Here is a 25,815-nt window from a genome sequence, read left to right on the forward strand (position 1 = left end):
GTTTGTCAAACTTCGTTGTGGTGCCCCTCGCTAGAACACTCACAAATTGTCCGCCTGTTAAAATCCCCACCAATGACATAAAGACCCGGAGCACGTCCATGTAAATACCTGTGTCTGTGCTGAAGTCCTGCTGGGTGTTCTCATCTGAAACTTTTCTGCTGCTGCATCAGACCCACATTTTCATAGACTCTAGCATTATCTTCTCTCATTCTGAAAAGAAAAAAAAAAGAAAGAAAACATGAATAAAAGCGCTGACTACGCTAAGCACACACGGTATTTATAAAGCACATAATCCATTCTTTGGGGGACCCGAGAAGGTACAGACACAGGCCCCCAGGAGCTAACGCTCTAGGACAGGCTGTGAGACACGAACATACAGCAAAAGCAAGCTAACAGAAGAGTAAGAGTCTCGAGCCCCTGTGCTCTCTGGGGTCGGAGGAAAGTGAGCCGTTTTTCTGGCAGACAGATCAAAGGAGGCCTGTACGATGAGATCTTGGAGTGAGGCCTTCGAGCAGGGTAAAATGTGAGCACAGAGAAAGGACCGGTATTCGTTTCGAGCAGAGGGAGCCTAACAGGCAAGAAGTCCAAGAAGGAAAGAGCAGGGGCAGTGAGGCCGACGGAACCCTGAATCCCGCTACATGAAGGGGAACAGTGAGGGTGAAGCTCATGGTGGTGTAGGCCCCGGGGATGGAAGGCCAATGCACCAGAGGCCAGACTCCATTCTACTGAGCAGAATGGAGATCAGAGCAGCCCGTGGGGGACAGAGGACCCAGCAGCCATAGATGCCAACCTGAGAGGGACAAGAAGGGGCTTGGGGTCCGAGGGATAAGGAACACGATGGGAGTGGAGAGGCAGAGAATGTGTCACGCGGAGAGGCCACTGGCGGTAAGGGAGCGGTCCTAGTTCCTGCGCTGTGCCAATATTCAGGGAAAGCTCTCTGGCCAGGACTCAGAGCCCTGATGAGCTTGGCGCCACGGCACATGTTAGCAGACAGCAATTCAAAATATCAACTTTCCCGATCAGTCCACCGGGAAAGCAAAAAGCAGGCAGAAGGAAGAGGCAACTTGGAGGAGAGAATACTTTTGCTGTATAATTTCATTTCAATGTTAACTAGAAGCCAAATGTAAATATAAGCCTCATATTTGTTATCTAAAATGTGTATATAGAGTATTAAAATCAGCAGGGGTTTAAAAATCCACATCAGAAGCAAACAGAGATAAGACTCTTGGGCAAAAATAAAAAGTAAATGTTAAACCACAGTCTACCTTAGAATATATAGAAAAACAATAATTTAAGACTGTCATTCACATAATCGATTTAACAAATGTTTTCCTAACACATATTTTAGCTTAAACAAGGGGTTGGCAAAGTTCTTCTGTCTCAGTCTCTGGCATATAATATTCTCTGTGCTGCCGGTTTTTTTTTTTTTTTTTTTTTTTCTTTTTAAATATAACACCTTAAAAACCATTCGTGAGCTGTACAAAAACAGGCATGGCCAGAATTTGGCCTGAGGCCTCCAGTTCGTGGACTCTTGATTTAAAGGCTCAAAGAAGATTTCTGTTCTCTGCTGACAGGAAAATTAGCAGATCATGATGGTGTTGGGACATTAATGGTCAACTTACTTACTTTTATTTAGCATAGAGTCTTAAAACAACCAAAGGGGCGTTACCTACCTTTGTTGTCTATCATTAACAAGAGAAATCATCCCCACCCCATAAAAAGGAAAATTCGATTCTTCTTAGAGAACCACCACTGGAGAGACTGATAACCTCACATAATCATAGTTAGTGTACCAATCAGCCTTTGGTTTAGGTAAATTAAAATTTAGTTTAGAAAGCCACTGACACACTTGTTAATCAGCAGGGTAACAATAATGACAGGCCTGTGCTGCAAAGACCTGCTGGTTTTTAAGCTTTTCTATAGGACTGTGTTCAGATAGAAAGAATTTCCTTCATTACTACTTACTCTGCACAAGATGGTGTTGGGGTACAAGGCGGCAGGGGACTCTGATCTCCACTTGTCTGGTCCGTTAGAGAATACTTAATATTTGTATATTCATGCCCTTTCCTCTTGCTTTTCTGAAAGGTGAAGATCGCATATATGAGGAAATGGACTTTTTTAAAGGGAAAAAGAAGCAAAGAGGCATTGTACCAAAGACAGACGGACAGACAGGCAGACAGAAAGGTTGGACCCTGAATAATGACACACCGATCAAATGTTAGGGAATTCACCTCAATGTAATTAACACCATACAAGTGAAAAGTACTTTTGAACCATATAATTCAAAAGCACAGAGTCATGCATTAACAACTTACTATATTAAACCAAATGCATCTATTTCTGAACTAAGAGAGAATTCTCACTTTCTTTGCCACATTAACATCTAATCATTTCATAGTTCACTTGCAACACATTTAATGATTCTCAGATAAATAGTTAGGCAAAGAGCTCCAGAAGTAAGTTCACCCCGTGTAAAAATGGCCTACAGGTACAGAAGATGGTAGCATTGTACTGTATCCCCCCACCTCCCACCTCCATCCCAGAAAAGACCCTAGGCATCTTTAAAACTTCATTTTTGGCTCGAATGATACTCTTGGGAAAAAAAAAAATTGGCAAGGAAAACAAGTAGAATGTAATCTCATTACAGATGCAGAGTGAACTATATTTGGTAGGAGTCCCGGTTACACGATTTATCACTCTTCACTCTTAAGTTCACCTAAAAACAACCAATTCTGAAAACTGAACCCACCAATCATCATTATATAATGGTGCCTTCATTCAATGAGTATTCAAGAAAACCAGCAAATATCAGAAAGGGTATCCACATCAGATACTGACACAGAGCAGGGACTTCCACTCGCCGCTGGGGAGAGGCTGAACTGGTGCACTATTGGTCCGAACTCACGGGACTGACCAGTTGGTATCCAGTAATAACAAAACTATATTCGACAACCTTGATCATTTGCTTCTTGAGAAACTCATACACAGAAGCCTAAAAGGATGTCCAGGGACATGTTATTCTTAATAATGTCGACACCAAGAGAATAAATCGATGTGATGTATTCATACCATGAAATAATATGCAACAGTGAAGAGAAACAACAAAAAGACAGATTGTGTGGGGCGCCTGGGTGGCTCAGTTGGTTAAGCCTCTGCCTTCGGCTCAGGTCACGATCTCAGGGTCCTGAGATCAAGCCCTGCATAGGGCTCTCTGCTCAGCAGGGAGCCTGCTTCCCCCTCTCTCTCTACCGGCTGCCCTGCCTACTTGTGACCTCTCGCTCTCTGTGTCAAATAAAGTCTTTTAAAAAAAAGAGAGAGAGAGAGAGAGAGAGGGATACTGTGTGTTTATCAAAACAGTTTTCATAATCAATGGTAAGTGGAAAAACACAAATTACAAAACAACAAAACAGTATGACACCATCTGGAAGAACATTCTAAACCTATAAAACGGTGTTATCTATTGTGTGTAGATTATTGGTATTTGTATTTTAAAAAGAGATTGGAAGCAGGGGTGCCTGGGTGGCTCAGTTGGTTGAGCGTCTGACTGCAAACTTAGCTACTGCCCTGTAGTTCCAGGGGTAGAAGTGAGGGGTGCACTGGGGCTGACAGTTGTGCCTGCCATATTCGATTGCTGTTATAAAAGGATAAAGAGGGGTGCCTGGCTGGCTCACTCAGAAGAGTGTGTGACTCTTGATCTTGGGGTTGTGAGTTGGAGCCGCATGTGGGGTGTAGAGAATACTTTAATAATAAAAAATAGGGGCGCCTGGGTGGCTCAGCGGGTTAAAGCCTCTGCCTTCAGCCCCAGTCATGATCTCAGGGTCCTGGGATCGAGCCCCGCGTCGGGCTCTCTGCTCAGTGGGGAGCCTGCTTCCTCTCTCTCTGTCTGCCTCTTTGCCTACTTGTGATCACTCTCTCTGTCAAACAAATAAATAAAATCTTTAAAAATAATAATAATAATAATAAATAAATGGGAAAAAACTTGGAAGAAATGTGACAAAACAAAATGTTCAATTACAGGTATAAGTACTATTAAGTTTTGTTTTTTTTTTTTTTCCCAATGAAACATAAGGGGTGCCTGAGTGGCTCAGTCGGCTAAGCAACTGCCTTTGGCTCAGGTCATGATCCCAGGGTCCTGGGTTTGAGCCCTGCATCAGGCTCCCCGCTCAGCGGGGAGTCTGCATCTCCCTCTGCCTACTGGGCCTGCCGTTTCCCCCTGCTTGTACTCTCTTTCTCTCTGACAAATAAATAAATAAAATCCTCAAAAATAAAAAATAAAAATAAATAAATAAGCAAAATGAAACATAAAACAAATTTAAATCCACTGGTGAAGGTTCTTCTCCCTCTCCTTCCTCAAAACTCACCCCAAAACATCAAATAAAAAGCAGAAAATCTTATTTTGCATACAACAAGAGTTGTTATGACTCCAACCTATAAACTATAAAGCAACCATATGTGAACACAGCCTAAGAGACTCGCTGTCTGACTCTTCACAGAAAAAGCTTGACATTAACAGGCTCCTAGCTGCTTGCTGTCTGTTCGCTCCCTCGTGCGGTCTGCAACCGTGTGGAAAAGCAAACGTCCTAAAGGACAACTGGGTGACAAGATGCAAAGTGCTGCGGACCTTGGATGACCCTGTGGAGCTGAGATGCCCAGTTCCTTCCCAAACAGACTGCCAACTTGGATTTTTATGTTAGAAGAGAAATGAGCTTCTGTCTTGTTGAAGCCACTATTAATTAGACTGTTAAAGCAGCCCAACCTGTTTGTTACCTGACCAAGCAGCCATTACGGAACTTACAGTCTAGGAAAGAAGTTACAAAAAAGAAATTCAAGGAGAAAATGTCTTGTTTACACAGTATTTTAATGTTTTGAACAACTGAGGGGTTGTTGTTTTTTTAAAGATTTTATTTATTTATTTGACAAACAGAGATCACAGGCAGAGAGGCAGGCAGAGAGAGAAAGGAAGGGAAGCAGACTCCCTGCTGAGCAGAGAGCCTGATGTGGGGCTCGATCCCAGGACCCTGAGATCATGACCTAAGCAGAAGGCAGAGGCTTTAACCCACTGAGACACACAGGCGTCCCTGAACAACTGTGTTTAAAAATTGAAAGGCCTCAAAAAACAACCACAGATTCTTAGCACTGAAATACTGACTCCCACAAAAAATGAGTTTTTAAAAGACAGAATTTAAAATGAAATATTAAGGGGCACCTGGGTGGCTCAGTGGGTTAGGGCCTCTGTTTTCGGCTCAGGTCATGATCTCAGGGTCCTGGGATCGAGCCCTGCATCAGGCTCTCTGCTCAGTGGGGAGCCTGCTTCCCCCTCTCTGCCTGCTTGTGATCTCTGTCTGTCAAATAAATAAAAATCTTGAAAAAAAAAAAAAAGAAAGAAAGAAATATTAAGTGGAAGACCTGACAGAGAATATCACTTATTTTAAAACTCGCTCTGGACAGTTGGGCATCTGACTGTTGGTCTCAGTTCAGGTCTTGATCTCAGGGTTGTGAGTTCATGTCCTGTGTTGGGATCCACACTGGCGTGGAGCCTTATTAAAATAACTTAAAAAGAAAAAAAAAAAAACACCTTATTCTGGAGTTGAAAAATCCTAACTCTATTTTTTTAAAGAAATACACAATCAGTAAGTTGGAAGTATGAGCTTGCTTCCTGCTCAACACTTTTCTAAACTGTGGTAAAAGAAAAATGACAGACACATGAGATACAGCCTCCTGACAAAATTCTGAGTGCACAATGCAATACTGTCAGCTATATGCTATTGTTGTGCATCAGATCTCTAGAACTTTTTCATCTTAGATCACTGAAAGTCTATACCCACTGAACAGCAACCTCTGTTTCTCCCTCCCTTCTAAATACTTTCTGGAAAAAAATCAGTATTTTTATTTATTATATTTTTTAAAGATTTTATTCATTTATTTGATAGAGAGATCACAAGTAGGCAGAGAGGCAGGCAGAGAGAGGAGGAAGCAGGCTCCCTGCCAAACAGAGAGCCCGATGCGGGGCTCGATACCAAGACCCTGGGATCATGACCTGAGCTGAAGGCAGAGGCTTAACCCACTGAGCCACGCAAGCACCCCCAGTATTTTTACATATAGTGATTACAAAAGAATTTTCTAATGGGGAATACTTAACACAAATGGGACAGGAATTATTTCAGTCAATTAAGTTGCTCAAGGAAAAGCATAAAAATACTGGAGTTTCTCTGCTTATTTAGAAAGAACAAGAAATAAAACTGATCCACAAATCAGATGAGTTCATTTCTCAGGACTGTGACAGCCCAGGCTGTCCATACAGAACAAGAAAAAAATCTCAGGGGATAGAGATTGTTTTGATTTAGGGGAGGGGTGTAGAGGAAGATTTGTTACGGAGCCCTAAAAAAATGGTCTGAAATTCATCTATCCTTCCCCTGAATTCAAGGACATAGCAGAGTTCCCAAACCTTTTGTAGTATTTATACTAAATCTTACAGCCTTGCCAGCTGACACACAGTCAAGGTTGAGAGGAGGGTCCAACCACAAGTCTTGAAAATCATCTGGCATTAAATATCTTGCCATGTGAAATTAACTGCAGTCCATTCTTAAACTTTAATTTACAAAAAAAGCTTGAGGTGCCTGGCTGGCTCCATCAGTAGAGCATGCGACTCTTGATCTCGGAGTCGTGAGTTCGAGCCCCAAGTTGAGCAGAGAGATTACTTAAAAAAAAAAAAAAAATTAAGACTACAAAATAAAGCATATATTAATTTTTTTGAAAAGCCCAAAAGCCCAGAGCAGGAGGAAAAGGGACAAATGAAAATCCTCCTGGGGCATCTGGGGGGCTCAGTCTGTTAAGTGCCCAACTCTTGATTTTGGCTCAGGTCATGATCTCAGGATTGTCAGATGGAGCCCCACATCAAGTTCCATGCCGGGGAGGGGGGGCGGGGGGGCCAAGAAGCTGGCTTAAGATTCTCTTTCCCTCTCCCTTTGCTCCTCCCCTCCCCTGCTTGTGTGCACGTGCACACTCTCTCTCTCACTCTCTCCAAAAAAGAAAAAGAAAAAAGAAACAGAAAATGGGATAAATAGAAGAGACAAATCTTCCTTACAAAGGAATTCTAAATAAATTATATAGAAACTACCCATTCCATGGGGGCACCTGGGTGGCTCAGTGGGTTAAGGTCTCTGCCTTCGGCTCGGGTCATGATCCCGGAATCCTGGGATCGAGTCCCGCATCGGGCTCTCTGCTCAGCAGGGAGCCTGCTTCCTCCTCCCTCTCTCTCTGCCTACTTGTGATCTTTCTGTCAAATAAGTAAAATAAAATCTTTAAAAAAAAAAAAAAAAGAATGAAAGAAAGAAACTACCCATTCCAGAAGCTGGAGCTTGATTGCTCCCCTTCCTTTGGGTATGGTTTGCACTAAATGACTCACTTCCAAAGAAAAGAGTAAGGACAAGGAAAAAGCGTCATTGTTACAGTGAGAAAAATCTGGCAGACACCACCTAAGCCAAGTGATGAAGGTTAATATCCCCAGGCCATGTTATTATCGGGTACCCCTTGAGCGATGAGAAGGGCACCTCGCAACTCACCTTGTTGGTACTCGGCCCCAAAATTCATTACTCTAACCAAATCACAAGAAAACATCAGACAACCCCACACTGAGGGCCATTCTATAAGATAGCTGACTAGCACTCTTCAAAAGTATCACAGTCAAGAAAAACAAAGACTAAGAAATTAATATAGATCAGAGGGGCACTAAATTCAATGTGGGATCCTGGACAGGATCCTAGAACAAAAAGGAACACTCATGGGAAAACTGGTGAAATTCAAATAAATTGTAAAATTTAGTTACTAGCAATATATCGGGGTTGATTATTTAGTTTTGATAAAGGTACAATGGTTATACAAGATGTCAACATTACAGGAAACTGAATGACGCACACATAGGAACTCTGTATTATCTTTGCAACTTTTCTAGAAGTTTAAAGACTATTCCAAAATAAAAAGTCAATTTAAAAAAACTACTAGATGGAAAAGGAGAGTTATATATACAATAGAATATATAAACCCACATTAATATGAGGTTGTATAGCAAAAGTTCAACTACAGCAGTAATTAATTAGCTAATTAGCAACACAAATACTGCAATACAGTACCAGTAAGTACAGCCAGAAGCCAGATCTTGGCTTCAAAATACCACTCTACAATAAAGAGAATCAGGGCTCCCAGGAAAAACAGCTGGAGAGTACAGGCCACACCTTCATATTCCGGCATCAGAAAGTGTACGGAAGCAAGATGGGCCACCTGGGTGGCTCAGGTCATGATCCCGGGGTCCTGGGATCGAGCCCCGTGTCAGACTCGCTGTCTGCTCCTCCCCCTCCCTCTGACACTTCAGAGCTCTCGCTCTTTCTCAGTCTCTCCCAAATAAATAAATTAAAAATCTAAGAAATATATATAAGGAAGTAAGAAACTAAACAAATGAACAGGGGGGCGGGGGGAAGAAGCAAACCAAGAAACCGACTCTTAACTACAGAGAACACACCGATGGTTACCAGAGAGGAGGGGGTCGGGGATGGGTGAACCAGGTGAGGGGATTAAGGAGGGCGCTTGTGACGAGCACAAGGTGTTGTACAACAAGTGCTGAATTAATAAATTCTACACCTGGAACCAAGGTCACACTGTACGGTAACTGGAATTTAAATAAAAACTTCATTTAAAAAAAAGTGTAAGGGGGATGCCCGGTGGCTCAGCGGGTTAAAACCTCTGCTTTCGGCTCAGGTCATGATCTCAGGGTCCTAAGATCGAGCCCCGCATCAGGCTCTCTGCTCAGCAGGGAGCCTGCTTCTCCCTCTCTCTCTCTCTACCTTTCTGCCTACTTGTGATCTCTGTCTGTCAAATAAATAAATTAAATCTTAAAAAAAAAAAAAAAAGGGTAAGGAAGTACTCAAAAACGGGAACTATCAAAAGGACAGAAGAACCAATTTGAACAGGTGTCCACTAGCCAAATTTGGAATAATCTAAGCAACAAAATAAATAACAGTAATGGATCATCACCCATTCTGACATGAATGAATGAATGAATGAGGAGGGAAAGCTCTTCCTTAGAGAAGGCTCCCAACTAATAAATGAAAAGGGACTTATGGAAGTAAGAAACCACTACTGGGCAGATACCACAGGAGTAAATTTTCCAGGCAATAGTGAGTACATGTAAAATTACTGGGCAAAAAGAAGGATGGAAAGCAGGTTATTTATATAGTCTCAAACATCTTCCTATAAGATACTACCTAAAAAGGGGGAAATCGGGGCGCCTGGGTGGCTCAGTTGTTAAGCATCTGCCTTCAGCTCAGGTCATGATCCCAGAGTCCTGGGATCGAGCCCCCTATCAGGCTCTCTGCTCCGAGGGGAGCCTGCTTCTCCCTCTCCCCCACCCAGCCTGCCACTCCCCTGTTTGTGCTCTCTCTATCAAATAAATAAATCTTTTTAAAAAATAAATAAATGAAATAAAGTAAAATAAAAAGGGGGAAATCATCAATGCACAGTGGAGAAACCTGACAGACAACACCTTCAACAAGTGATCAAAGAGAACACTGCCAGCCGTGAAACGCGTCAACAGAGGTACTCCTGACGGGAGGTATCAGGACGGAACATGGCTTCTATGACAGGCCTGTCAAAAACGCATGACCTGAATCTAATCAAGAGAGCACATCAGACAAATCCAAATTGAGGGGCATTCCATCAAATAACTGGCCTGAACTGTTGAAAAATGGCAAGGTCGAGGAAGACGAAGACTGAGAAACTGTCCTAGAGGGAAGGAAAGCTATGTGACAAGCAAATGCACCAGGGGACCCTGGACCACAGAAAGACAGGAGGATGACAAACTGGAAAACTGGATATGGTCTGCAGACTAGAAAACCATGCTGTATCAGTGCTAACTCCCTGGTTCTGATCACTTCACAATGGTTAGGTGGAAGAATGTCTTCACTTCCAGGACACACACGTCAGAGCATTAAGGGGCAGGGGCGCAGAAAGGTTGACAACTTACGAGCATTTCATTTTTAGAAGCACACGGTGTAGATGTGGAGAGAAAATGCAAATGAATGATAAAGCGTGCTGAAATGTTAACGGGGTGAAGGGAATTCCGTGCACTGTTTTTGCAAATTAAAAAAATTTTTTTAATACTGTAAATGGAAGTTCATAAAGAAATCTACTTTCGGGCGCCTGGGTGGCTCAGTGGGTTGGGCCGCTGCCTTCGGCTCAGGTCATGATCTCAGGGTCCTGGGATCGAGTCCCGCATCGGGCTCTCTGCTCGGCGGGGATCCTGTTTCCTCCTCTCTCTCTCTCTGCCTGCCTCTCTGCCTACTTGTGATCTCTCTCTGTCAAATAAATAAATAAAATCTTTAAAAAAAAAAAAAAAAGAAATCTACTTTCAAGTAAATGGCAGAGTGTGGGAAGAACCCTTTATAAAAACTTGAGAATTTTCTCAAACTCGCCTCACTTGCACCTTCCCTTGGACGCCCACCTGTTTCTGCTTCGCCCCCTCCCAGGGCCGGTGCTACTTCCTGCTTCCTTCCCCAGGCTCACCGCCCCTGATGCTGGTCGTTTTTCATCTACCCTCTTCCGCAAATTCCTTCAGTCCCGGAGGTCCTTAACTCTTCAGAATTGTGGGAATGATGGTATTGAAAAGAATAATCAATGATCCTAAGTGAGTTTCATCCCTTTGCTTAATTTAAAACTCAGGCTGCCTCACGGTTTCTTAAGGCTACCGCTTCAGCTTTCTACCAGATGACGGTACCTCTTCACCAAAACACCAGCAATAAAGATATTCTTAAAGGAGCTCCTAAATCTGAATCACAGCTTGAGATTTAGGGTCAGAGAGACTGTATATGGTAATGAGAACACCTGAACTGCTATCAAGGAAGGGAGGGGTAGGCCCTTAAGTCACCAAAACAAGGATAAATGAAGTTTCTGAATGAAATAAAAGGAGTTTTCTTCAAATAAATAAATAAATAAAAGACAGCTTTTCCCCCAGCTTTTCTAAACAAGATTACATAATATGCCTCAAGATATTCCTGAATTTAGGGGTGCCGGGGTGGCTCAGTGGGTTAAAGCCTCTCTGCCTTCGGCTCAGGTCATGATCTCAGGGTCCTGGGACTCAGTGCTATGTCGGGCTGTCTACTTAGCAGGGAGCCTGCTTCTCTTCCTCTCTCTCTCTGCCTGCCTCTCTGCCTACTTGCGATCTCTGTCAAATAAATAAATAAAAACTTTAAAAAAAATGTTTAAAAAAAAAGATATTCCTGAATTTATACCAACTGTGTTTATACTGTGTTTATAAATACTCTTTGTATTGATTAGGACCTAAGTCCTTCTCTTGAGGCAACTTTACGCTTTAACTATTCCTGGCCCAAATTCACTATAACTGGGAGACAAAGAGAAAATACCCTATAGTGGGGCACCTGGGTGGCTCAGTCATTAAGCATCTGCCTTCGGCTCAGGTCATGATCCCAGGGTCCTGGGATCGAGTCCTGCATCAGGCTCCCTGCTCCGGAGGAGTCTGCTTCTCCCTCTGCCCCTTCCTCTGCTTGTCCTCTCTTTCTCTCAAATAAATGAAATCTTTAAAAAAGAGAGAGAGAGAGAAAAAATAGCCTATAGTAACCATCTAAATATTTCGCAAAACCTTACAATGACACCAAGTCAGACTTTAAGGCACTGAAGGTCAAAACCAGTACTTTGTTGATTATTTGACCTTATATATCTATACCAAACTGTTGTTGCTGAAGATGTTTTTGTACAATGAAACAATCCAGTGTTTGGGGTTTAAGATTTTATTTATTTGAGAGAGAGTGTGTGGGGAAAGGAGCAGAGGGAGAGGGACAAGCAGACAAGCACTGAGTGTGGAGCCCGACACCAGGGCTCGATCTTACAAGCCTAAGAGCGTGACCTGAGCCGAAATCAAGAGTCGGATGCTTAGTCGACTGAGCCACCCAAGAGCCCCTCTAGTGTTTTGACGTGAACTGAGAATGTACTAAGCTAACTAACAGGTATCTTACTTTGGCTAGCCAAGCTTTGATAACGTGGCTGCTGTTCTGCTAGGCTGGTTGTCTCACAATTTGCCGGCAGGTAGCATCCTGAGAAGCCAGGTCCTCTGGAAGGCAATACACAGGGCAAAGCAGGCAGGTATGGGTGCTGTTTAGACACTTCCCGTCTGCAGCCGAGCGGCGGGGCTGAGAGGGGAGTGGGGGAGATGCCCAGATCCCCAAAGGAGCAGTCTCCTCATTTCCCTCCTCTCAGCGTCTTCCTAATTAACTCAGCTTTGTGTCTGTTATGAATAGCTTCAAATGGAAACACTCCAACTCCACATTCTTCTTCATTATGCATGGCTTATTAAAATTGAAATTTCACTGTTTCCAACTCAACCAAGTCGATGGTTCAAACTGCTGTGTGCTCCGAAGAGTGAAGCATCCGTTTAAGATAGGAGATCCGGATAAAGACAGCCCGGATCTAAACCAGAACAGCCTGGAAACTTCGAGGCTTTCAGTTCCAAACTTGCCCTGTGAAGCTCCTGGGGTCTGTCTAAGAAAATCCCAACCTTTCCAAGGGGCAGTTCCCCAAACTGCCAGGCCAGGACAATAGCAGCTAATCCCCTACGCTAAGCCGTCCTGAAATATCAGAGTAATAAAGAGAGGCCCTTCCTAGGTGGGAATGAGATCCCCTTTCCCAAACAGTGACAGATATCTCTCAGAGGCCCATCCTGCTCAAAAGAAAAGCGCATCTGGTGGAGCTACCCAGAAAAGAAAAAGAAAACCTGCCCACCAGCCCCTCTGGCACCGGTACCTGTTCTTCTTCAATCCTGCGCTGTAGTGTTTCGATGTAATGCTGGACAGCCATATAGATGAACCTATACTGTGCTTCTGTCTGGACCATCCCTGACCTCTGAGACCGCACCATCTGAATGGTTTTGGGAACATCAATGTCACAGTCGACGCCTGCAAAGCAAGCATCATGAGGCATTATGAGAAACCGCAGGGCCGGGATGAAATGGTTTAAGGCACAACTTTCAGCAGACTCAGAGAGAGCAAATTTAGTCTTACATGTTCTAACTGAACGTGTTCCAAGGGCTACACTGTCCTTCTGACCGATACAAATGATTCCAGAAAATAACCCGAGAAAGTGCTGGAGGTCGGGATCCCCTCGCTTTCCAACCCCATAACGTCAGCCAGGATGAGGTGGGTGGGCAGAGACCACCGCCACACCGTCAACAAAAGACCACGGCAGTGGGACCCACAGCTCCTAAGCTGCGTTTCATGTCAAAAGCTCGAATCGAATCACTTTTGTTCTCCCGCAAAGATAATGAAAGTCAAAGCCTTCAGCCCAGATTTTGTGAAAATGTTTTAACACTCAAATTCTCTCCCCCAGGCTATTTTCACCAGCACGTTCCTTCCGTAAACAAAAAATGGGAGCTATCGCTTCTTGCCCTCCAGATGACCTACCTTTCTCTCTGATGATGTCAATAAGGATATCAATCACAATGAACGTTCCTGTCCGGCCGATTCCAGCACTGTGGGCAGAAGGACAGAGAGCAGTGACAATGGAGTCGTTCCTGGGGGTTTCAGACTCAAAACCAACTATTAATATTAACAGAAACAATGTCTGCTCTTGGGAGTATTTACAAAATTGTCAATTTGTATTTGAGAATAGATTAGCTAAGAGCACAGGGTTTTGGAGTTAGTCCAAACTGTACTTGGAGCCCAGCTTCTCCAGTACAATGTGCCTGAGCCAAGTCTCATACCTCTCTGACCCTCAGTTTCCTTGTCTGTGAAATGGGGATAATGGTACATACTTTACAAGGTGGCTGTGTGGATCAAATGTCAGTCATGTATGGGAAACACTGAGCTCAGAGGCTGGAACAGAACAAGTGCTCAATAAACAGTAGCTTTTAAAAAAGTGACGTTCCAGTCCGGTGGCTCAGTTGTTTAAGCGTCTGCCTTTGGCTCAGGTTATGATCCCGAGGTCCTGGGATCGAATCCCACATCGGGATCCTTACTAAGTTGGGAGCCTGCTTCTCCTACTGTCTGCTGCTCCCTCTGCTTGTGCTCTCTCTCTGTGACAAATAGATAAAATCTTTAAAAGAAAAAAGAAAAGGTGAAGTTTCACACACAGCTATTTGCCCAGTGTACGGATGAGGGTTGGGAAACTAAACTTTCCCCAGTACGACCATGAAGCCCAGCCTTGGGTGCCAGCAGGCTGTAAACCATGGTGAGGGGCCATGGGCGGGGCTTCCAGAGCCTAGGTGGGGAGTGGTCCAAATCTTTTGAAGCAAACAAGTATCTTATGGGGGCAGGGAATGAATCTTACTTCTGTGGCAGAAGAGAATAGGATCACAATCAAGGGGATGAATTCTAAATCACCGTGTTTTTTTAAAAAGCAAAAAACATAAGCAGACATTACCAGACTACGTAAGGGCTCCCTGAGAATAAGGACTAAGTTCACCACCCCCTGCCCGGCCACCGTCAATACCTGGCAGTCCCACAGGACCCATGAGAAAAATACTCTGGGGTCAATGTCCCTTAGTGCAGTTTATGCATGCCTCAAACAGAGATTAGATTTTTCTCACAGTTCAAGAGCTGACGTGGGTGGATAAAAGCAAGCCCTAGTGGCCCAGAGAGCGAGGCCTGGCTGCAGCCCAGACAGGGGGCAGGGGCCAGTCACCTGCAGTGAACGACCACAGGCCCTGCGTCCATAATGCTTTCTTGCTTATGGTGGACCTCCTCCAAGAAGTCCAGCACGCCCCCAGGGTCACTGGGCACTCCGTGGTCCGGCCAGGTCCGAAAGTGGTATTGCCACACGGTTCTCTCTGTATTCCCCTGGAGTAGAGCCAAGAAAAACCAAAAAGAATTAAATAAATCAAGGGGTTGAGGAATCACCCAGTGCTGATCTTCCCCAGACCTGACGTGAGCCAACAGAACAGGCGGGCACCAAGTCTCCTCACGCTCCGTGTAAAGGTCAGATGAGTTTCCCATCACGTCTCCTTTTGGATCTGGCTGAGCAATCCTGAAGGCAACTCTTTGCCTCTGTCCTAAGAACCAAAATGTCCAGGACAGCAATTAGCTCCTTAGGAAGCTACAACCAGAGTCACCTTTCTGAATCCTCAGGGGCAGGCAATGTCCCCGTTCCTCCTCGTGCACGGGTAGCCCAACTCAGGAGGCGACTGAAGCTTCCAGGACCTGGGGCTCTCCTTCCCAGCAGATGAGAAAACAGCTGTCTTCTCAAGACATGTATTCCTCTTTGCCTTTTTACACCCAGCCCCCCTCCTCCCCTCTCCCAAAACACCCACTTTTATTATTTCGTCGTAGTATTTAAACATTCTGTTTAATACAAAGTAGGTAAGAAGTCAAGCTTTGTGACCAGAAGGCTGGGTTTAGGTCCGAACCCCCGCACTCATAATCACTGTGGTCTCCAGACCTCTCTGAGCCTCAATTTCTTCACGTGCAAAGAGGAATGATAATCTCCCTCACCATGCTACTGAGAGGGACTTAACAAGACCAAGTAAACACACAGCCACTCCTTGGCAGCACCGTCACCAGTGCCCTTCTGGGGACAGGGGTCATTAACAAAGGTCAAGTCTAGAGAAGACCAAAAGCACCACGTTCTGGGTCTACCCAGATGAGGCCACTGTAGCAGCCCTGCTGACTGCTCCCTCTCTGTCCTCTGTATCTGAAGGAAATCCTAGCTACTGATGTTTTTAAAGTAGATTTAAAAAAGAAAGAAAAATGAAGCCAGTGTCCACCACCAGTGACCTTCAGGACATTCAAGTTAGTTGAACCACAATTAAGATCTTTTTGTGAATTACATGCATTTAATTTACTGATGTCATGATAAAATATTTCTTGATGATATGAGTCAGCTCAAACTCGGGGGCTACAAAAACGACAGGGAAGGAACCCAGAAGCCCAGTGTATCCCTGCTCCTCTTCCTTGGTAAATTTCTGTCCCAAAAGATCTCTGGCCCAACTCCTCCCTGCTAGGAAATGTAACGAGATCATGGCACAGCGCTTTAGAAAAAAATATAATGTGTTCTATAAAAAGCAGGTAACATGCGACAAGGAATTCTGGAGAAATCACCTGTCCTCTGATGGCGCCTGAACCCATGGGTATAAAACACAAACCCAAATGCCAACATTTCCTGTACCTGCTGCTCAAAAATCTCTGTTAGCAAGAAGATGGATGGTTTATCACTAAAACTGAAGAAACCTCCACCTGCTACTCAGAAATACCTGATAACAAGAAGATGGGCGGCGGAGCCTAAAATTGAATGAACCTATGTGGTATCTCTGGCCAGTGCCCTCTAAATCTCTTCCACTTCTGCTTGACAGCTATGTTTTCCCAGCTTCTCTCTCTGTCTCTGCAGCAGGGTAAACCTCCCCCGCCCTACCATCAGCAGAACCGCAGCCCTGCTACCATCTGAAGTCCCAGCATCCCATCCCGGACCACAACTGCCCAGGCTTCCAGCTCGCTTTGGTCCCCCGACCACCTCGTGGAGCTCCACAGACCACTGAGCCCTCTTCCGCTCTCCACCCGCTTCTCCTGCCCCCACTGTCCCCTTGTCGGGCTTGGGTTCTGCATACTACTTTTTTTTAAGGAGGCTCCATGCTGGGCGTGGAGCCCCAACACAGGGCTTGAGCTGAGATCAAGAGTGGGATGCTCAACCAACTGAGCCCCCCAGGTGCCCCCCACCCCCATGTACTGTTGTGACAATCCCCCTTTCACCCTCTCTCCACCTCTCTCCATCCAGCACACCCCTGGGCAAAGCCCCAGGCCTGGACAAAACCAACAGCACACCTTCTCTGTTCTATACCCATGGAGAAAAATCACACCAGGGGATTGGTGTCACTGACCATGAACATGTCACATTCATGTTCACCAGCTCAACTGGGCATTCAGCACTGCCTGAAAACTCAATGGATTCCTCACCGTCTCTACACATTATTATTGAATACTTTTCCCACTTCCCAAAGATAATTCATCTCTGATTCCCTTCGAATGCCAGTTGATGGCCTTGTCTCATGGAGAACGTGAAGAAACTGCATGTAGGCTCCTCCATCTGCGTCTGCGGTCACCTCCTCCTCCTGCCCCCTGCTGCCATCCATCCGCGATGCTCTGGAACCCATCTCCCCCCATCGCCATCCTCCATTCCTGCCTCCCTGGCCTCTTTGCTTCGCCGTTGCCAAGGCATCTCACACTCTACCTGTCCCTCCTCCTGTTCACCCTTCCGCCCCTCCACCAACCCAGCGCTCAAGCTAGAGAACCGGCGGTCACCCTTAACACCGCCCTCGCCCCCCACCCACACTGTAACCAAACCTCTTCACATCGCCTCCTCCCTCTCCTCCAGGCAGTCCTTCTCTGTCCACGGCCCCGCACCACCTTTCCCCGGGACCACGCAAGCCCTGGCTTCCCACACAGCCTCTGCCTGCTCTTCTGCCTTCACCGCAGCGCCACTGTCCCCTCACCCTGCATTTGATTCTTCCCCACACCCTGCAGGTGCCACCTCAATGCATTTGGCACATCCGTCCATCCGTCCGTCACTCCTCTTCCATTTATTCTGGCATTTTGCATAATATTCATTTCCAAAGGCAGGAATAAGGAAACAAGTGTCGGAGTCCCTGGGCTCTAACCTGGAGAGGAGGCCACCAGACCCAGAACACCCAAGAGCCTCCTAGCAGTCCTGCTGGCCACTCGGTTCACCCGGCCCGGGCCACCCCCCCCGACCCGAGACTGTCAGACATACTCCTGGCATGCAGCTCTGCACCTGCGTTCGCTTGGCAGCAGCCTCGCCCAGCACCCAGCCTCCTAATACATGGACTTCACATTCTGAACATGACAGTTGAGACTTTTCCCGACTTGGTCCCCCCTCTCTTCGGCTTATTCTCTTGATTCTCCACTTACCTTCATTCCCCATAAATCCCATTTCCCTTCAGTCTGCACATCAGGCCCGGGGTTCACAGTGACACCTCCACCTGGAGGCCCTCTCCCCATCATCTTCTCCAGTGGAAACCTGACCCAGACAAGCCCAGTGTCTTCTGAGATGATCTCCCTGACATCCCAGCCAGAAGGAAACCCAGCCTTTGCTACGTTTCATGGCACTTCGGACCTGTTGCAGCCCGTCTGCTCGGGAGCATGGCTGTCTGTGTGTGTGGATCCTCGCTGCTATGTGATTCCAATTCCTCAAAGACTTCACTCATCTCCAGGTCCCCAAACAACCTCAAAAAAATAAGCCCCCTCTCACCCCAAAATTAAAATGAATCCAAATCGAACCCTGCTTTATAAAGTTAGTCACCCCAGTGACAAACTTAAACTATGTGCAGCTAAGATCAGACGCCACGGAATGTGGTCACGAAACTGGCCTCAGGCGCTTTGCCACTGCTGTTCCCGCTGCTGGAAACACTCTTCTCTGGGCTCTCTGGATGCCTGGCTCCCCCACCTTGGCCTCAAGTGATACAACCTCAGAGAGGCCCTCCCTGGCTCCTCCATCTCAGGTACCCAGTCGCTTCTAACATAACTTCCTGAAGCCTTCATAGCCTCAGACCAACTAGAAAGCTTAACCGGTTGCTGAGTTTTTAACCTTCCATCTCCCTAGGTTCTGTGAGGGCAGGGATCGCCCCCATCCTGTTTGCAATGTATCAGTATGCACCTGGGCCCCTGGTGCCTAGAAGGCACCCGATAAATCAGTAAGTAAACGAGGCCATGAACGCACGCAAATATGAGTAACCACATGACCTCGGATTACTGCACGCCAAAACCAGTTACTAAAGTCTCTAAAATACGACAATATACTTACTTGTCCAACCTTTGAAAGTTTAAGTTCTCTTAATGTATAGTCATGAGCAGCACTTTCTTTGACGTTCCTAACACGCATGACCCCATATTCTTTCAGAGCATACTCGTCAGGCCAGTATTTGACACATTTACTCTGAAAGGGATCAGAGAAAAGACAGTTAATCTCTGTGAATTCTGAAATTAAAGCCTAAACAAGAGGAAAATAAATACTCAGAAAAAAAAAAAAATTCGAGTCTTGCTTAATGTTCAATATTCAGAAAATGGCCTATCTAGCATCTGGCGGATTTTCAAAGGAGAGGAAAATAAATTTAAATAAGAAAAGCAGGTACGTGGAAAACCAGGGAGAAGCCGAAAGACAGAGCAGCCTTTGCAGGGCTGTCTGATCTAAGATGCATGTCAAAGGACGGTCAAGGATTGTTCATTTATCTCCAAAGAACCAAAGATGCAGATGCAGAATGAGGGACTACCCAATCTGAGGGTTCTGCCTAGCAATCACTGAAGTCTGAATTCCAGAGCTCTGCCAGTCCCTCTGCAGGGAAGGCAAGCAAGCACTCTGGAGGTGGACGGGTTGCCCAAAGAGCCAGACTTGTCTGGTTCATTTCCGCACCCGTGTAGGAGGACTCTGTGCCTTATCTAACCCACGTGCGAACAGCTCCAACACAGCAAGGCAGCCGATGGGGTTTTGAACCAGCTGCTTCTTCTATATCCAGATCCGTTTGCTACCTACTATACACGTCCCCTTCGCTTCCCTGGGTGCCTGGGAAGACCGAGCCTGCAACAGCTGCTGGCGTCAGAGCAGACAGATTGAAAAATATGGCACCAACTACATCATTCTTGGTGCCAAAGAGGAAGATATTTAGCTCAATGAGAAATGAGCCTGTATATATCTGGTGACGTGTCCTGGGCAGAGAATGTTTTTGTGTTTTGTTTTTTTCTGGGAGTGGACTTCCCACAACCACCAAGATACCAATATTGGCAAGAGAAATTTACTTTTTCTATTAGGAAGACAGAGAAATTCAGTGCTAAAACTATAATTAAGAGAGCAGCTACAGGCATCCCCTCAGTCAATGATTAACTGAAAGAAAAAAAAAAAAAAACAGCAGAAGGAAAGTTGAACAGAAGAATTAATAGTGCAACTTTTTTGCCTGGCAATGGCTTATATGGTCTACTATTTATTAATATTCTGAATTCAGCTTTCTCCATGCACTATTTGGTAGATCCAAATACCTCTTCGACAGATTTGATACAACTTTTATTATCCCCAAATAAACACTTTAAATATTAACTGTACTCAATGCTATTGCTGGCCAATCAATTCTGTGACTGTTCGTTGTTCAAGAGACTCAACAGAGAACAAAAAATTAAATCACAACCCTGAAAACATTTCAGCAGACTTTGAACATCAGCAGACTACCCGGCCCTCCTCCTAGTTTTCCAAACTCTGACATAGACTTTGGCAAAAATTCTAAAATGTGACAGCTAACACATTTTAAACCAAAGCCCAGGACTCAAAGGGAATCTAGAGTCTGAGACCAAGAGAGCACGCTATCAGAACTTCTAGGGGCGCCGGGGTGGCTCAGTGGTTTAAAGCCTCTGCCTTCGACTCAGGTCATGATCTCAGGGTCCTGGGATGGAGCCCCACATCAGGCTCTCTGCTCAGCAGGGAACCTGCTTCCCCTCTCTCTCTGCCTTCCTCTCTGCCTACTTGTGATCTCTGTCCAATAAATAAATAGAATCTTTAAAAAAAAAAGAAGAAGAAGAACTTCTGGACTGTGGAGAGAATGCATCCATCATGCTCTCCACCCTGGGACTGAACAGCATAAGCAGGAAGCAGGCACAGACTTGCGGGGTGGAAGCAAGCAGAGGGGCAGGCTGATTTGGCCCAATGTCTGCCTGTTCTAGGAGCTTCCGGCAGGTCTTCTCAAGGGGAACAAAACGAATCCCCCTGAAGTGACACAAGAACCTTCTCTTGTGACACAAGCCACCTATGAACCAGACAACAGGCAGGAGAGATGGCTCAGTTTTCCTTTCTATACTCGGGCAGGTGCCTGAGTTAAACATCTGATGTTACTGCGGGTAGCTGCTGGAGGAAGCCTCTGTTTCACAATGACCAGATCTGGCCTTAAAGGTTTTCAGAAGCATGATGACGACTAGTTAGCACAACAATGAAAATCCTACAAAATCATGCTGCCCTTCAAAATGATAGGAAAATTACATCAGGAGCGCTAAAATCCAGAATCACTCCTCTGTCTCAGGTTTAACTTAAAGGTACGGCTGCTATATTCCAGGCAAATTTTATGTGAACCAATTAAAGTGCAGCTACAAAATAACTTCGACTAAAACACAAAAACACAGAACTTTTCCACATTAAAAACCCACATGGATGGGCTCACTCTGGGATAACACGGAGAAATGTCACTCAGTGAGATCTGTCTGCTTCTCTGTAGGTGTGGGCTGTTACAATTTTTAAAACCTGAAGTATCATGAAGAGTGTGGGGAGAGGAGTACTTGACATAGCAGCTGGGTTGGGGGCGGGGGGGGGCATGCTGGGACAACCACTCTGGGAGCAGTTGGGCGGAGTGTCTTTGAACTTACAACATGCCTACCCTGGGACCTAGCATTCCTTTTTATGAAATCTAACCTAGAGAAACACGTGCCACACACAAACACACACACACAGAAATAAGAATAAGATTATTCACTTTAGCACTGTTTGTTAACAGCAAAAACAGAAACATTTAAGTGCCCGATTCATAATGCTGAAATAACGTATGGTACATCCTTACTACGGAACATCATGCAATTACTAAAAAGAAGGCAACAGGCCACTATGTACTAATAGTAGATGTTAGAACATTCATCTGGGCGGGGCCCAAGATGCACAACAAAGTTAGTATATGAAAACACTTTTGCATACAGTGTTTTTCAGAAAACAGTGCTATATACCTCCACAGACACACATACACATGTAAGCACACACATACCTGTAAATGCCTCTCACACATGTATGTATGTAAATGCCAAGAAGAGAGCATGGAGGGATACACATCACACTGGTGACAGGGACTTTAAATGGGTGGACAAGGGACAGTGACAAAGGCAATTTTAACCGTAACCATCATGTGTCTGGATATGTATATGACTATATTGCTTAAATAATTCAAATTAATGTTTATTTTTTTTTTTTTTTTTTTTTTTTTTTTTTTTTTTTTTTTTTTTTTTTTTTTTTAAAGATTTTATTTATTTATTTGACAGAGAGAGATCACAAGTAGATGGAGAGGCAGGCAGAGAGAGAGAGAGAGGGAAGCAGGCTTCCCGCTGAGCAGAGAGCCCGATGTGGGACTCGATCCCAGGACCCTGAGATCATGACCTGAGCCGAAGGCAGCGGCTTAACCCACTGAGCCACCAAGGCGCCCCAATAATTCAAATTAATGTTTAAATGCTCACACGTCACGACAAGTATAATTTATATGACCAGTGAAATCACTGATAAGGACATTAAAACGGCTATTACAAATATACTCCCTATGTCCAGAAGGTATAAGTTAAAAAGGGACACACAGAAGGCATTAAAAGGAAACAACAACAATAATAAAACTTCTAGAGATGAAAAAACAATGTCTGCTATGGAAAACACACTAATAGTAATAACACTTCAGTGTTTCTTCTGCAGTGACACTGCAGAAGAAAAGATTAACTTAAAGACACGCAGCCAAAGCAACTATCCCAAATGAAACAAGGCAGAGAAAAACAACCGCACAAAATGAACAAAGCCTCAGTAGGCCTCAGGTCAATGCCGAGCAGCCCAATATACGTGTAAATTGCTGTCCCGTGTATGCAGAAATAATAAAACATTTCCAAATGCAGAGAAAACTCTAAAGCCACAGATTCCAGAAGCTCAATGAATCCCAAGCAGAAGTAACATAAAGAAAACTACACCAAGGCATGTCACAACCGAATTTCTTCTACTCTCTCTTCTCCCGAGGGTCAGTTAGAATCAGCTTAATCTTTTTTTTTTTAAAGATTTTATTTATTCACTTGACAGACAGAGATCATAAGTAGGCAGAGAGGCAGGCAGAGAGAGAGAGAGAGAGAGGGAAGCAGGCTCCCCGCTGAGCAGAGAGCCTGATACGGGACTCGATCCCAGGACCAGGAGATCATGACCCGAGCCGAAGGCAGTAGCTCAACACACTGAGCCACCCAGGTGCCCCAGCTTAATCTGTTTATTCTTACATGTTCTTAACATGTTCAACCTGACATGGCCAATACTTTAAAAATACTGTATCAGAAAAACCTCTTAGTTTAAAAAAAAATAAAATAAAATAAAAAATTAAAAAAATAAAAATAAAAATACTGTATCAGAAGAACTTGAGTATACCTTTCCTCTCTCCACTTCTTTCGTTGTCATAACAATCACTCGGGAGTTCTCTTGAAATACCATCCGCCAGAAGTCATTCACCGTGTTTTGCAAGCAGCCTTGCGTGGCAATGTAACTCTTTTTGGGTTTTGAATTGTTGCATTTGGTTTCAAACTCAGGCTAGAAATTTTAGGAAGAAAATGCATCAAACACTTGAATGTTGCTTTCAGGGTCACAAGCAACAGAAAACATAAAATACAAACAATGGCTGGCAATGTACGGTCAGAAAACACTGTGGGAAATAAAGATTACCATGATAATATTTGCATTGATGTAATCTGAAACGGGCTCATTGGGATCGCCATCGTGTAGGACAACCCTGGTATGATCAACTGGAAGAAAAAGAGACCACAGTCATACCTCCTCAGGACACGTCACTTCAAATCAGTTACCCTTCCACCCAGACCAAGTTCTGTTCACTTCATGATAAAACCACATAAAAGATTAAATCCTAAATGAGCACAACGATCTGAACACCATATGATGCCTCATAATGCTATCTTTAAGACAGAAAAAGCAGCAATGGGAACTCCCTGGTCTTGACCATTTACTATGGATCTACAGGATATTATCACTGGGAGAAGCTGGATAAAGAGTACATGGGAACCGGGTGCCTGGGTGGCTCATTGGGTTAAGCCTCTGCCTTCGGCTCGGGTCATGATCTCAGGGTCCTGGGATCAAGTCGCGAGTCGGGCTCTCTGCTCTCTGCCTGCTTCCTCCTCTCTCTCTCTCTCTCTCTCTGCCTGCCTCTCTGCCTAATTGTGATCTCTGTCAAATAAATAAATAAAATCTTTTAAAAAAGGTTTTAAAAAAAGAGTACATAGGAACCTTCTGTATATTTTTATAACTTCTTGTGAGTCTAAAAGTATTTCAAAACAAAAAGGTGGATTTTTTTTTTTAAAACAAAAGGAAGAGGGGCGCCTGGGTGGCTCAGTGGGTTAAGGCCTCTGCCTTCGGCTCAGGTCATGATCCCAGGGTCCTGGGATCGAGCCCCGCATCGGGCTCTCTGCTCTGCAGGGAGCCTGCTTCCCCCTCTCTCTCTGCCTGCCTCTCTGCCTACTTGTGATCTCTGTCTGTCAAGTAAATAAATAAAATCTTTAAAAAAAAAAGGAAGAGTAAAGTATAGATAAATGACATAATGTCTGAGATTCACTTCAACATAATTTGGGGAGAGAGGAAGAGTGGCTCAGAGTATAAATGCAACAGGACTGGGTATGAGTTAACAACACTGAGAGCAGGGCGGTGGGTATGTATGGTTTTTTATACTGTTCTGTCTACTTATGAGTATATTTGAAACTTTCCATAATACAAATGGTGGGATTTTTTTTTAATGAAGCAGAATGAAATACGGTATCTAGAAGGTAAGATTCTGATAGTATCAACTGACTAAATTCTGTACAAAAGTACATGATTGATACAGGAGTCTGAGTGCTCTACCTAAGCAACATATTTTACCATAAGGGGAGGGGCACTCCTGGGAGACTCAGTTAAGTGTCCAACTCTTGATTTGGGTTGTGAGATGGAGCCCTGCGTCAGGCTCCACGCTGGGTATGGAGCCTGCTTCAGATTCTCTCTCTCCCTCTCCCTGTGCCCCTCCCCACCTTCCCTCTCTTAAAAAATTATTTTACAATGGGAATTAGTAATACAGCTGCATGTCTCAGACTCCCCATCTCTAAAGAAATAAGATGTTAATCAAGAGGAAGCATCTGACTGGGATTTTTAAGAGAGGAAAAGGCAATGATACTCTATTCAAGTAGTGCATACTCTTGTTCCCGTCACCTTTTCCTACATCCCTGCATCTTACTAACGAGTTCCACTAGGTCTCCTGAGCAGAAAGGAAAACTTAGACATAAACAGGATGAGGCTTCCCCAAGGACATGAGGACCATGCTGTGACTCAGACTGATTCTCTGCAAATTCGTATCGCCTCTTCTCACTACTATTAATGCCTCCACTTTCTCCCATCCTCACCTACACACAACTCAAATAACCATATTGATGCGATATACATATGTACCACGTACGTGTACCTATGTACACAGAAAGACCATGTTACACACACACACAGGCACACACACGTACACTCACGCATGCGAGCACAACGGGGTTATGATACCTGACAAAATGGCTTGGATCTGATGAGACATTACTGCACTGCTCACCAAATTTGCTCATGCATTCCAATAAAACTTTCATTGTGAAGTTTTTGAACACTGAAATACACACATATATATACAAACAAGCCCTATTTTTAAGTTGGTAAATACATTATGCATGCACTGCCATCAATCTGTATGTCAGATTTAAATTTTTCTTTCTTTCTCTTTTTAGATAAAGGATATATATCAAAAGAAGTTCTCAGTGTTCCTTCCTTCCCCCCAGCAGACCGCCCTGCATAGCCCCCTCCAGAGACCCCTCCGAGAAAGAGCGTGGTGCTAAGACTGTGGCTCTGGGGGCTCCGATGCCCATTCTCCCTTGCTTGCAACCTTGCTGAAATGGTCTATAAAACTGGGAAAATCAGAACATCTGCTTTCTATGCTGGGGTAAGAAGTAAGTGAGACCGATGCAGAGCCTGACACAGGGTGAGCCCTCAGGA

The 25,815-nt window shown here is 44.6% G+C and overlaps 1 protein-coding gene across 2 annotated transcripts in view; it reads right to left on the reverse strand.

The window, feature by feature from the left end:
* The window catches only part of PTPN11 (protein tyrosine phosphatase non-receptor type 11), an 87,786-nt gene that overhangs the window by 4,501 nt on the left and 57,470 nt on the right, over positions 1–25,815 (reverse strand). Inside the window, exons 8-15 of one of the 2 annotated variants that reach the window (XM_059139098.1) lie at positions 23,473–23,552; positions 23,182–23,340; positions 18,805–18,936; positions 14,680–14,834; positions 13,461–13,528; positions 12,805–12,956; positions 1,966–2,078; positions 109–210 (exon numbers count right to left, since the gene is read on the reverse strand). In XM_059139098.1, coding sequence (XP_058995081.1) covers positions 141–210; positions 1,966–2,078; positions 12,805–12,956; positions 13,461–13,528; positions 14,680–14,834; positions 18,805–18,936; positions 23,182–23,340; positions 23,473–23,552 — 929 coding nt within the window. In that variant the 3' untranslated portion in view covers positions 109–140. Of the gene's footprint in view, positions 1–108; positions 211–1,965; positions 2,079–12,804; positions 12,957–13,460; positions 13,529–14,679; positions 14,846–18,803; positions 18,937–23,181; positions 23,341–23,472; positions 23,553–25,815 lie in introns of both variants that reach the window. The other variant, XM_059139097.1, reaches the window with a different exon arrangement.

This window comes from Mustela lutreola, chromosome 11 (assembly GCF_030435805.1).
Source record: "Mustela lutreola isolate mMusLut2 chromosome 11, mMusLut2.pri, whole genome shotgun sequence".
Lineage (NCBI taxonomy): Eukaryota > Metazoa > Chordata > Mammalia > Carnivora > Mustelidae > Mustela > Mustela lutreola.